General features: G+C 52.1%; 7 protein-coding genes across 7 annotated transcripts; 3 read left to right on the plus strand and 4 right to left on the minus strand.

Moving 5' to 3' along the window:
- Positions 1 to 568: 568 nt before the first annotated feature.
- Positions 569 to 1,070, plus strand: N7443_002367 (rRNA-processing protein EBP2; the record flags this gene model as incomplete). Its single annotated transcript, XM_056882423.1, has 2 exons — positions 569 to 756; positions 812 to 1,070. The coding sequence occupies 2 exons, from the start codon at positions 569 to 571 to the stop codon at positions 1,068 to 1,070; spliced, it is 447 nt and encodes a 148-aa protein (XP_056744264.1).
- A 438-nt stretch (positions 1,071 to 1,508) lies between these two features.
- Positions 1,509 to 3,488, minus strand: N7443_002368 (uncharacterized protein; the record flags this gene model as incomplete). Its single annotated transcript, XM_056882424.1, has 4 exons — positions 1,509 to 2,666; positions 2,729 to 2,890; positions 2,944 to 3,200; positions 3,257 to 3,488. The coding sequence occupies 4 exons, from the start codon at positions 3,486 to 3,488 to the stop codon at positions 1,509 to 1,511; spliced, it is 1,809 nt and encodes a 602-aa protein (XP_056744265.1).
- A 280-nt stretch (positions 3,489 to 3,768) lies between these two features.
- On the plus strand, positions 3,769 to 4,986 carry N7443_002369 (pseudouridine synthase PUS4; the record flags this gene model as incomplete). The annotated part of the gene is made up of 2 exons (XM_056882425.1): positions 3,769 to 3,802; positions 3,851 to 4,986. The coding sequence occupies 2 exons, from the start codon at positions 3,769 to 3,771 to the stop codon at positions 4,984 to 4,986; spliced, it is 1,170 nt and encodes a 389-aa protein (XP_056744266.1).
- A 403-nt stretch (positions 4,987 to 5,389) lies between these two features.
- N7443_002370 (EBP2 family rRNA-processing protein) lies at positions 5,390 to 6,518 on the minus strand (the record flags this gene model as incomplete). The annotated part of the gene is made up of 2 exons (XM_056882426.1): positions 5,390 to 5,682; positions 5,741 to 6,518. The coding sequence occupies 2 exons, from the start codon at positions 6,516 to 6,518 to the stop codon at positions 5,390 to 5,392; spliced, it is 1,071 nt and encodes a 356-aa protein (XP_056744267.1).
- A 233-nt stretch (positions 6,519 to 6,751) lies between these two features.
- Positions 6,752 to 7,130, plus strand: N7443_002371 (heat shock factor-binding 1 family protein; the record flags this gene model as incomplete). The annotated part of the gene is made up of 3 exons (XM_056882427.1): positions 6,752 to 6,811; positions 6,842 to 6,965; positions 7,045 to 7,130. 3 exons carry the CDS (start codon positions 6,752 to 6,754, stop codon positions 7,128 to 7,130), a joined length of 270 nt encoding a protein of 89 aa, XP_056744268.1.
- Positions 7,131 to 7,548: 418 nt separating this feature from the next.
- Positions 7,549 to 8,716, minus strand: N7443_002372 (protein disulfide isomerase family protein; the record flags this gene model as incomplete). The annotated part of the gene is made up of 2 exons (XM_056882428.1): positions 7,549 to 8,132; positions 8,194 to 8,716. 2 exons carry the CDS (start codon positions 8,714 to 8,716, stop codon positions 7,549 to 7,551), a joined length of 1,107 nt encoding a protein of 368 aa, XP_056744269.1.
- A 342-nt stretch (positions 8,717 to 9,058) lies between these two features.
- N7443_002373 (MKT1 family protein) lies at positions 9,059 to 11,684 on the minus strand (the record flags this gene model as incomplete). Its single annotated transcript, XM_056882429.1, has 8 exons — positions 9,059 to 9,148; positions 9,208 to 9,400; positions 9,454 to 9,685; positions 9,742 to 9,988; positions 10,042 to 10,971; positions 11,037 to 11,200; positions 11,259 to 11,627; positions 11,678 to 11,684. The coding sequence occupies 8 exons, from the start codon at positions 11,682 to 11,684 to the stop codon at positions 9,059 to 9,061; spliced, it is 2,232 nt and encodes a 743-aa protein (XP_056744270.1).
- Positions 11,685 to 12,104: the final 420 nt, after the last annotated feature.

Below are 12,104 nucleotides of genomic sequence, written 5' to 3' on the forward strand. Positions count from 1 at the left end.
CCATTCTCAGCCCACAGCACCATAATAGCATCCCCACTAAGCACAGAGTGTAACAATACACCACGGCAAGAGTCCATAGTAGCAATTGCAAGCAGAAAACTCGCACAAAGACCATTATCTGCCCCCAACCCCCTCCTCTGATGCGGGTGCGGTATTTAACTGTACGACAGACTATGCCACGTTCCCACCTTGGAACTTTACGGTGTTTTTTCCACAGATTCCACAACAAGGCAGCGGCCCATACATTGTGACACGCAACATCAACCTTGATGTCGCATTGGCAGGTTGGGGCAAGTGTTCTGAGACATCGGCTTCTGTCTCGGCTCGGGAAGGGCCTAGGCAAGGCCGCGGAAGCTGCTGGGAGGTGCGTCAACAGTACGTACGACATTTCCAGAACGAGAGAAGAAGTACTGAGGTAGCACAGAAGGCAACCCTTGACTTGGTTCGGTATATAGGTGTTCTCTCTGCGGATCGTGGACGCCGGGTCTTTTCAATCTACATCTACTTTGACTACATCGTCTTCCAATCTATCTGAATATACCCACCATTTGTATCTAAAGACTGCACTATGAAGCTCTTCGCAGCCCTCCAGTTCCTCGCAGTAACAAAAGCCCTCGCCTCCTCTCTCAAACGAACACAAGCCCTTGAAATCAGTGACTTATCGGCAAATCACTACTCCAACGTTACTCTAGGCACGCTGCAATTCACCATCCACGATCCCAACACAGATATAACTGACGATTGCAATGTATCATGGTAAAGATCACCGTCAGATCCCTAATATTCAAACACTATCTTAACCCTGCAATAGGAATACAAGCAGTGTAATCCAACCCGGCCTTGCACTACACAAATGTCAACACCGACACTTTGAGTTCGGCTTTCGCTATGGCATTAGTGATATTGAGTTTTTCGCACTGGTTCTGCAGCAGCTTAATGGGACTGCTCTTGGTTATTCGGTTGTGACGGCGTATAGGACGAATCCGAGGTGGATTTGTGTGCAGGGGTCAGAGGAGGGGCTTCAGGAGCGTTGTGTTTGGTCAGGGACTTTGAAGGTTGAGGTAGATTGAAAGTATTTGACCGTGAATTATTTTCCAATGTCGTCTTTTTATTTATATCTATCTTTTTTTCCTTGTTTTCTTTTCTCTTAAGGCGGTTTTACTGGGGAGGCTCTCTGAGCTTTGGAGTCTGGGTCTGGCTTTACTCTCTGCAGTTCAGTATTTCAAATGCTTTCCAAGGAGGTTCTCATGATAATCTATCGAGTGTGGTTTGCTAGATTACCCAACGAATTGGAACGATGGCTAGGTCTCAAGAGAAGCGATATCTTCGTTCTAGCAAAGTACATATTGGGTCTTTGAAGCGTATTATATCTCAGTGAACAGTTTCTTGTTCTTCAGCTACGACGAAGCCAACAAGGTTTGAAGCGTAAGGAGCCAGCTCTCATGCACCATGTTGGTATCTCGTCATCAAAGTTCATACATCATGATCTCGACAGGAGTTCAATCATCTCATGTATTGTGTCCATTGACCTGCTCCTGCCTTTGCGCAGACTTTGGCTTCTTCGGAGTAAACATTGACATCGGATCGATGGGTTCGCCGTTGTCAGGGGGATACAGCTCGGGGAAGGCAGTCCGCTTTTGCTTGAGGTGTTGTCCGACTAGGTATTTCATGAGATTGCTCACGGGCATGGTCGAGTGCATTCGTCGTTCGGTTTCAACGAGCTCGACTCGCATCTGCACCTCCCAGTCATGCTCTCCGGCATGATCCTCTATCTCCTGCCTGCGCTCGGGTCCCTTGCTTGTGAGAATAGTGGTGCACCCGGGCATTCTACATGCCCAAGTTTCAGACTCCTCGGGTGCATTTACTATGCTGATCTCTGAGGTCCATTGGCCCGTAGTGGGCGCAGTAGATGCTGGCGTTATTTTTGATCCACCTGATAGTACGCTCTTCAATAGAGAGGCGGCAGCGGTCCGTGGGTTCGTGGGTGTGAAGTCGGGTTGAGGTCGGGGGTTTTCAGAAGCAAGAGGCGTGCGAATCAGCTCATGACCGCGGCTTTTGCTGGGTGTATCGACGTCCTCCATATGGGTATCGTCATCATCTTCGTCTTCGTCCTCGGACTTGATAGTTTGCTGGTTCGTCGCTATGCTGCGATTTCGCTTTCCCATGACCTTTTTTGAGACCGAAGCATTCTTGGGTCGGAGAACAGACTTTTGTGTCCGGCCCAGTTCTTCGTCATCGCTGGAATCATCCAGTAGTGGTAGGGGTGTCAGGAGAGAGGGTGGTAGGGATGTGTGTTGTGAGGCCGCTTCTGAGAGTTCACGGTGAATGACATAGCGAGACCACTTGAATCTTGTCTCGCCTTCTCGGTCTTCTTGATCCAGTCTCTCTAGAACGTTATTCGATCTGGCGCCGAGGATCTTGCGTGCATCGTCCTTGTTGAATGCATATCGAGCGGACAAACGCTCTGCCAAAAGATCGAAATTCAACCGGCGCTTTGCCAAATGTCCCTCATCTTTTAATTCGTGAATTAGCTGATATACGGCATCAGTTTGTGATTTAGAAATGGTAGCCGTGTCGTGTCGAGGCGTTGAGATTGTAGGCATTTCCTCGTCTTCATCGTCGTCAGGTTGCGGTGATTGCTGATCAACAAGCTTCTTGTACTCGTCCTACATCAACACGGGTTAGAATCAAGGGAAGGTGCCACCGGTGGAGAACAATGGGGACTTACGGGGAACTGGCGACGGAAGTGAACGAAGACATTGGTCTGTTTCCAGTCCATACTTTCATACTCGTCTTCGATCATACAGCGGAGCAAGAAAGGCGCATGTTCCGCAAATGCCTCGGCCGACTGTTCACCGGTTTCGCAATCGCCGTGTGTGTGGAAAATATACTGTTCGGACTTTAGACGGGGGAAGGTTCCGGGTGGGGACAAGAAGAGCTCACCTGTCGACAAAGGTTCTTGAATGTGGGGTTGATCTGTTTCTTTCCTTGCTTGTGCCTGTCGATCAGGAAATACAGCATATCAACAGCCCGGACCATGCGATTGAAGGTAGGCAAGTAGCCTTTGGCAGGCGAGATGAGGTACCAGCCAGCCTTGCCAGCAACCCAGATCTCGACACTGCGGTCCTCTGTCTGTCCATATGCATAGTGTGTGACATCGTCGATGATAATGCGATTCGAAGTAGAGTCCGGATCGAGAGCTGAAGAATGCGAAAGGTTAGCAAGAACGAGCTTGATAGAAGTGTACGATGTGTACGATAAGCGTCACAGGCAATCGAGTACGCACCGAGATGTTCCTGGTTCTTCTTGAGCTCTAGACACCCAATTACTTGCACGGGATTATCATCGGAGGCATCAAGGACATTCGCGTAGAGCATCTTGCCGGGTCGTAAGACCTTCACGTCGGTCAACTCGAACTCCCACCAATCATTCTCATCGGTGACGGAGGGATCGATGGGAGGCAGAACGGTTTCTTCGCGGGCTGTCATGGTTGCGATCGCGGCATGGTGGCTTGGATGGAAGGGTATGAGGAGCGAGTGAATGAGTGAACGAGGTCGAAGTCGAAGTCGAAGACAAATTCGAAGTCGGGGCGAAGAGTGAACAATGTTGGAATCTCGCAACGTCAACATCGAAGGTCCATGTTCGGTAAAGTTACCGATACCTTATCGATACCCGCGATCCCCATAAATTACGTTCTTGAGCTTTTTCTCTTCTCCAATTGTGCTTCAGATGCCATTCCCCCGAGGTTTCAGGCTTTTCCGTACTACTATGTCAGGAGAGAAGATCCTCGAAGGCGTCTTCGGTATGTATACTCTGACTTTCCCACTGCGACGCACTACTGACTTCACAGCCGTTCACAAGCCCCAGGGCGTCACCTCCGCCGACGTGCTCCGCACCTTACAGAAGCATTTCAACCCCTCCAAGGCCTTCAAGCCATGGCTCGACGAGGAGAAAGCCCGCCGCGACCGTGAGAGCCAGTTCCAGAAGAAGCGCCGCCGTCATCCCAAACGATGCGAAGTCAAGCTCGGACATGGCGGAACTCTAGATCCGCTTGCGACAGGTGTGCTCGTCGCTGGTGTCGGCAAAGGCACAAAGTCGCTACAGGACTTCCTCGGCTGTACCAAGTCCTACGAAACAATTGTGCTCTTCGGCGCCGAGACAGATTCCTATGACCGCCTGGGCAAGGTCGTGCGCCGGGCGCCGTACGAACACATTACGCGCGAGGCTGTCGAGAAGGCGCTAGAGCAATTCCGTGGAAAGATCATGCAACGGCCCCCTATCTTTTCGGCACTGCGAGTGGAGGGAAAGAAGCTCTATGAATATGCGCGCGAAGGCAAGATGCCACCGGTCGAGATTAAGGAGAGGCCCGTGGAGGTTATCAGTATGGACGTTGTGGAGTGGTACGAGCCTGGAACCCACGATTTCAAGTGGCCCGACGAAGAAATGACCGGCGATGCCAAGATTGTTGCCGAGAAGCTTCTCGACAAGGAATCCGCATTGTCCGCGGCTTCAGAAGGTGAAGCTGCCAACCAAGAGTCATCCAACAAGCGAAAGTCACCCCCTCCGGCTGATTCGACCGAGGAAGACCAAGAAGCAGGCAAAAAGCAAAAGGTCTCTGAGGATGGCGTCGCACAGGCCGTGGCAACCGAGACTGTCGCCCCGGAGCCAGCTACAGGCGAGGCTCCTACCACAGAAGTTGAACAGCCGAAGCCCCAGCCGGCAGCCGTGAAGATTAGTATGACTGTCACATCCGGATTCTACGTCCGCTCGTTGGCACACGATCTGGGCAAGGCTGTTGGCAGCTGTGGCCTAATGAGTGAGCTTGTGCGGAGTCGCCAGGCTGACTTTGTACTGGAATCCGACAAGATCCTGGAGTATAAGGATCTGGAGGCGGGCGAGGAGGTCTGGGGCCCTAAGGTGCAGAAGTTCCTCGAAGAGTGGGAGGCCAAGAGAGCAGCCAAGGCAGAGGCCGAAAGTCAACAGTAGATATATCTGATTACAAATGTTATGATTGTATAAAGTCTCTAAATAATTAGAAAGAAAAGGCCTGCAATAGAAAATTATCTGGTTTGTGCTACCTGGATATGCTCTCTCTGCTTCTAGCTCTTCTAGACATACGGTTCTTATCCTCTACATCCAAAGGGCCAAGTTGCGCAGTAATAGACCAAGGCCCTCCTTAGTTTATTTCTGCCTCTGCTTAAATTTCGAGTCGATATAGCCACAAACGATGAATGCAAAGAAAGTGTTCTCATAAAAAAAAGGTAACTTGATTGACCATGTGCAAATGCAGGGTAAAGATTCTAGTTATTACAGAAAGCAACGGTGAACACATCACCCTTGGAATTTTTTGTGCGCCTCTTGCGCCTTCACCCTCTCAGATCCTTTTCATTCAAAGACGTCCCTTGGCAGCACGCTTGCTCTTGCCAGGGCGCTTGGCGCCACTAGCCTTCATCTTCTTCTGGGAGAAGCTGCGCATATCACCACTGGAGGCGGCGTCACCACTCTTGGAGAAGCGCTTCTTGCCGCCGAAGCCGAACTTCGATTCCTTCTTTTGGCGCTTCGAGTTGCGGCCCTCGCCATCACGGCCGCGCTTGCGGCTATCGGGCTTGTCAGTATCCTCGATAGCGACGTCGAAGAGGTCATTGGCATCGTCGGTGGGGGCGGAAGTGTCAGCCTTGCGCTCTGTGGAACATTGTTAGCATTTTGTGTGAAGATCAATGATTAAGGGAATTCCACATACTCTTCTTCAGGGTGGTGATCTTATCGAGAGTCTCGCGCTTTTCCTTGGCTCTCTGCTGCAGCTTGGCGACCTGCACCTGCTTGCCGAACTTCTTCAGATCACGCTGGCGGCGCGCCTCAGCGGCAGCCTTCTTGCCAGCAGCCTCCTCGTACAGCTTCTTCTTGATCAAGTCCATGTGCTCGTCGTTCTTGACCATCTCTGCGAAGTAGTCACCGGGACGGCTGAAGGAGATACCCTCCTTCTTGAGCAGGTCGCGGGCCGAGAGGGCGGCAGCCTGGCAGACCTTGTAGAAGGCCAATTCGCGGTTCAAGTCATCGTTAGGGTCCTCAACCTCGAAAGGCTCTTTCGAGACTAAGGAGTTGTGCTCGGAGAATTGGGTCTGAGAGGAGATGAAGGAGATGCGCTTGAGGGAGGAGGTAATGGCGGCAGAGTTGTTGATGGTGAGACGCTGGTGGGGGACGACGTCCTCGCGCTCGTCGTCTTCGAGGTCTGAAAGCGGGATATCTTCTTCGTCTTCCTCCTCATCCTCATCTTCGTCCTCCTCGGCAACAGCCTCCTCGGCCTCATCTTCCTCAAGCTCCTCCTCAACCTCTTCAGGTTCGGAGCTGGCGACTTCCTCCTCGACCTCGGCCACCTTGGCGACCTTCTCGGCGACTGGGGCCTTCTTCACGCCTTTGCGCTTTTCCGCGGCCTTGACCTGCTTCTTCTGCTTCTCAGCTTCATAGTCTCGGCCCTTGTGGGCGTCGAGCGCCTGCATAAGCTTGCTTCGTTTGACCATTTTGACTGGTCTGCGGGGAATTGAAGTTGGAGAAACACGGTGAGAAAAGCAGCTGGCAATGCTACGGGATTTTTTTGAACTCGGACCAGTCCTGATATGGTTAGCGCGGGCGATAAGGCGCTCTAACTGGTTAGCGCACACCGGTGCTGGAGATACAGATGATCCGGCCTTATCGGGCTGGCCTGCTCTGCTTCTCCGCCTCCGTAAGTCTAGTAAACATCTCGAATATCACCATGGCTGAGGACTCTGCAACCGAAAAGCCTCCTGCTGAGGAATCATTCCTCTCACAGCCGGTATGTGATTGTTTGATGAGCGCAATGTAGGCTCGCCTGCTTAATCAAACGCAGAACTCCGATGCCCAGGGCCAACTCACCGCGGCCGTGGACGAACTCCTAGACCAACTTCAAAGCAAGTTCGACAATGTCTCGAAGGAGGTGTTCGGAAAATGTACGTTCAAATTCTGTTTGATTAGCGCTTCAAGCGCTTCAATCGCATCTATACTCGACTCGCGACTGACTCTCTACAGTGGATGACATGACCCGGCGTCTGGACGAACTGGAGGCTTCTCTGACTTCCTCGGGAGGCGACTCGGCTGCGACACCAACGAAATAAAGGCCATCTTTTCAAATCGGGGCAATGCGGTGCATACGTCGTTACATCGAGCAGGACGACAATTGAGTGCCCCGTTGGATCTTATCGTTGCGCACACGGATCCTACACTCATCTTCTACTAGTCAACTGTTTAAAGCTTGTCCTGCGACTTTTTTGTTCATGTGTTAATAAAGATACCCTACAGTACAAATTAATCCTTTCAGAAGGATAATCATCATGCCTAGAACCTATTTTCATATACAGACACGGGTTCTGCAAAAGGCAGACCCTGCTTTTCATTCCAAGATTTCTCAATTCGTACAATACAGCATCATGACAATGTTCTTCAGTCTAAACGCAGTATTCATCAGTGGGCATAGGGGTTGTTCAGGTTCCCCCAAACCACGATCCGCTCAACAAATCAAAAGATAGAACGAGCCTACAGCTCATCTTTACCAGGCTTCTCAGTCTCACCAGCAAAGCCACGAAGGATGTTGCTGCGGGAGACAATATCATCAAGCTTCTCAGGAGCAGAGCCACCCTTCTTCAGGATCTTGATAAGACGAGCGAGCTCCTTGGAGGCATACTCGCCGTTCTCGCTCAGCTTGTTGGCAACCTTGACGTAGTACTCGGCGTACTTGTTCTGGAGGCCCTTGGCAGTCTTCTTGATCTCGGCAGCGAGCTTCTCGAACTTCTGCGCGGGCACGTACTCAGCAACCAGCTCATCCAGCACCTCAATGGTGCCAGCCTTGCTGTTCAGACCACCGCCGACAGAGCGGCTGGAGCCAGTCTTGCTGTTCAGGAAGTCGACAAAGGCCTGCTCGGAGCGGGCGCCGGCGTAGGCCTCGGGCTCGGTGGAGCCCTTGGGGAAGAATTTGATGGTAGGGTAGCCGGTAACACCCTGCTCCTTGGCCAGGGACTTGGCGTTCTCGGCCTCGGCGTCGACCTTGGCGATCACAATGTCGTTCTCGAGGGCGAAGTCACTAGCAAGGGTTTCCCAGATGGGGGCAAGGGTCTTGCAGTCTGTAACGAGGATTATGGTTAAAACAAATGCAAATAGAGTAGAGGATAAGAAACAACTTACGTCCGCACCACGGCGCAGTGAAAGCAACCAGAACATCCTTGTCACCACCAACAACGGTCTTGAAAGAGGCGTCGTTCAGGAACTCAACCTTGCTAACCTCCTTTTGCGCGGCACGGGGCTTCACGCCAGTCTTCTCGGTGATGAAGGCAGACAAGCTCTCGAGATCACGGCCACCCTTGTATTCCTCTGGCTTATCACTCTTGCCATCGAAGTACTTAATAGTGGGGAAGCCCTGGATGCCGAAACGCTTGCCCAGGTCGCGGTTCGCATCAGCGTCGACCTTGCCGATGGTAACCTTATCCTCGGCGAAAGCAAAGACACCAGCAAGCTCCTCGTAGACGGGGGCGAGAGTCTTGCAGTGACCGCACCAGGGGGCGAAGAACTCAACAAGCGCGGGCTTGCCGGACTTCAGGACGACATTGTCGAAGTTCTTGGGGATGAGGTCGATGACAGCGGAGCTGGCGTCGGCGAAGCCGCTGAGCGCGGTAAGGGTGCTCGCCAGCACGAAACTTAGGCGAACCATTGTGAGTGTGGATATAATGAGGAGATGTTGAAGGGTGAATTAATTAGAAATCGGGGATGTGATGGCGTCCCCGGGATGATGACAAAACAACCAAGAGGCCACTTGGTGCCTCCACACCGGAGCTCCGTAGATCATCCCGTCAGCTACTACGAGTACTACATGTTTCTCCGACTCTCTTTTCCCATGGGCTTTCAACCTTTTTGTATTTATTTATTACTAGATAGTAATACAGTAGAGAGAATCCGTGAAATTCCAGGATAATTCATGCAAATTGATCGGGAGGCTCGCGACCCGCGTACATAATAAGCCCGAAATCCTCTCGGTCGTTGAGCTTTGGTTCATTTATCGTCGCTCCGACAACCACTTGTTCGCGTCGTCCCACAGCTTTGCATCCTTGACTTCCTTGCCTGCGTGCTGTGTTCCCTTGTAGACCTGCACAAAGTTATTAGTCAAGCTCTAAGCTCCATCAGCCGCAGAGAACAGGTACATACCGCATCCCAGAGCTTGAATGCCAGGTCCAGATTTCCAGTGAAGCTCTCGCTGTGCTGGAACCACTCCTTGCCCTTCGACTTGACCTCTGCCCGAGCCTCGGGTGAGGTGGGGTTTGCTTGTAGAGGAAGGTCATCCAAGTAGGTGCGTACAGCAATGCCGAGGCCGCAGTCATTATCGTCAATAAATGGTAGCCTGGAAGATTAGGTTAGAGGGCATTCTTATACCAAAGCAAAAAGAGAACGTACTTGATTCCTAACTCCGGCCAGTCCTTACGGTCCCGGTTGGCCTCTCCACTAAGCAGCATGCTAGCCAGCACCACCTCCACCAGATTCCGCAATGCAGATCGCACCTCGGAAACCAAGGAGCGGTAGCACAGCAGCTGTCGGCTCAAGGGTCCAGAGTACCCAATTGCCTTATGCTGCAGCTTAGCAACACAAGCCACCCGGGAGACCAGCATGTTGAAGGTCTTGTCCTCCTCTAGAATCGGTGTTAGCCCGTCCACTCTATGCAGATACTGTCTTGAAACGACCTACCTGATCCCCTCATCGGTCCACCAGATACGTGTGAGAACCAGTGCTTAGTGTTGAGAAGATCCATGCGGAGCATTTCAACAGCAATGAAAATAGCTTCTTCGAGGTTATCTGCAGGGTCGACAGCCGAAAGTGCAGACTCCAGACACTTGCCCCAAGCAGTGAGCGTGTGCTTATCATCGACATATCCGCGCAGTTGCAAAAATCGCCAGAGCACATTGGACAAGATGTCCTCTTGCGCTGACAGGATCTAGAAACTCGTTAGCCGTGCAGATGCACAAGATCAGTTCAGATCTAACATACAGGTGTCTCTTTGGTAGCAAATGTCTTCGACACAAAGTCCGAGTTGTTTAAGCTCTGAATGGCAAACTTAATTGACCCACGAGAAGCATCCAAGCTCTTGACATTCTCGGGGAATTGCTCACTGGAAACTTTCCAGGACGAGATGGTATCCTTAACCGATGGGAGGTTCTTCAGGTTAATTGACCGCTCGGCGTTGTCATCAAACCATGGTTGAATCTTAATCACTTTAGTCTGGTAGAATCGGTGGAGGCAGTTTGCCAGCAGGCAGATTGACTGTGTGCGGATCGGGTTGAGGGTGTCGCCCACGAGCTGACGGTAGACCTCGGTGTCTTCTGTGCCAAGCGGCAGGGCAACGCGCACCTCGCCAGACGTCAAGATATTTGGTACGTCCGGACCCAGGATTCCCTTGGACAGATAAAAGTAAAGCTCTTCGGGGAGGCGCTGGCCGATAAGCTCATGCAAATCGGAGGAAGAAGTCTCAGGATGCATAGGGCTAACCCGGCCATCAATATCCATGTACACATGGTGCTTCACAACCATCCATGCTCGTTTGTAGCGGTCTGTGTACTGGAACTCTTGCATGCGACGGTCATCTTCGAATTGGGCACACAAGGTCAAGGCGTTCCGTCCGGCTGCGTTGAACATGGGGAGCGCATCGCGGATGGCAGGAAGTTTTCCAGGGAAACCAGGATTCTCAAAAAGAGGGCAAGGGCGCAGGAACGGAGAGCCCAGAAGCAAGCAGAAGTCGAGGAACTGGTCATTCGACAATCGTCCCAGCTCCTCTTGGCAGGTCTGTTTGTTGATCCAGAAGAACTGCGCGGGTTCGGTCTCAATCTTGGTCACAAGCTTGTCAATGTCAAACATGAGGGTCTCGGAGGGTCCATAAATGGCATCGATAACGGGGTTGGCGCCACGGTGGAGATAGGCAAGCTGTTCGAGCATGGTATGTCAGTTCCCAATGTCCTCCACGCCACATTCTTGTCCTGAATACTGACCTGAGCAGCTGCGCTATACGGTGCCACCATAAAGGAGACACCGTTCTGGTTCAAGATCCGCTGCAGGAACTTGTAGAGGGTTTCTGGGGGTGGGGTCCCTGAGATTTGGCTTTGGTCAGCAAGAACTGGCGAGAATTGCTGAGGCGCCCGGGCGAAGCTATGAGCTGCCACACGGTAATTCCAGAGCGATGTAGCTTGGGGAGTAGAGGATGTTGGGCATACCGGCATTGCTGAAGGCATCGACAACCTGGTCGGCTTGTTGCTGATCGTAGAGGTCCCAAGCTTGCTCAAAGGAGCGCACTGACGCCGGCGAGGTATTCGTGCGGTGCTCTTTCTTGCCGAACTGAAGACCATTGAAGACGAAAATATATCCAACACCCAGACTCTTGAAGGTCTGTAGCTCCTTCTCGATGTTATTCTTCAGAGCGAACGGGAAGCCACCGAGAGCTCCTAGCAGAGCCTCGCGGGTAGACTGGTTGGTCAGGTGCTGAGAAATGTAGTGCGACGCATCGATACCGACGACTGCGCCCTTCAGAGCGGAGAGGGGGAGGGACTGGCGGCGGCCATTGACCCAGTCGTCGAAAGGACGGACTAGTTGGGCGTTAGGGAGAGCGCTCGGCGGGGAGGGGGGGGCAACTCACTAGGCATTATGAAGCTGGGCAAAGAGCGCGGCTATCTGCCGAGCATTGAGGCCCCAAAAAAAGCCGATGGGAGAAGGTGGGTTGGGATGAATCTGGCAGGTTTGCGTTGCGAAATGACGAGGGGGGAAAGCGGAGTCGCAGTTGGCCTTTGTTTTTTCTTGAGCGAACCCCCTGCAATGCAACAGCACAGCAGGCCAGCAGCACGGCGCTTAGCGGATGCACTCGTCAATTCTCAACTGGGATCTTTTGCAGTTACTCTAATCTCTGGCACTAAAGAGTTCTAGCCCACCATACCCATATGCCAAACCCTGAGCGCTGAGCTTAACTGCTGGCGGATCGCACGATCTGCTGGGGCTAGAACACCTTGACAGTATATAGATGGAGCTAGTTCATCGCTCTAGAATTCCAACCTAGATTCTCGGACCGT

Source organism: Penicillium atrosanguineum (genome assembly GCF_028827265.1).
Source record: "Penicillium atrosanguineum strain IBT 20685 chromosome Unknown utg000002l_segment0_segment0, whole genome shotgun sequence".
NCBI classification, from domain to species: domain Eukaryota; kingdom Fungi; phylum Ascomycota; class Eurotiomycetes; order Eurotiales; family Aspergillaceae; genus Penicillium; species Penicillium atrosanguineum.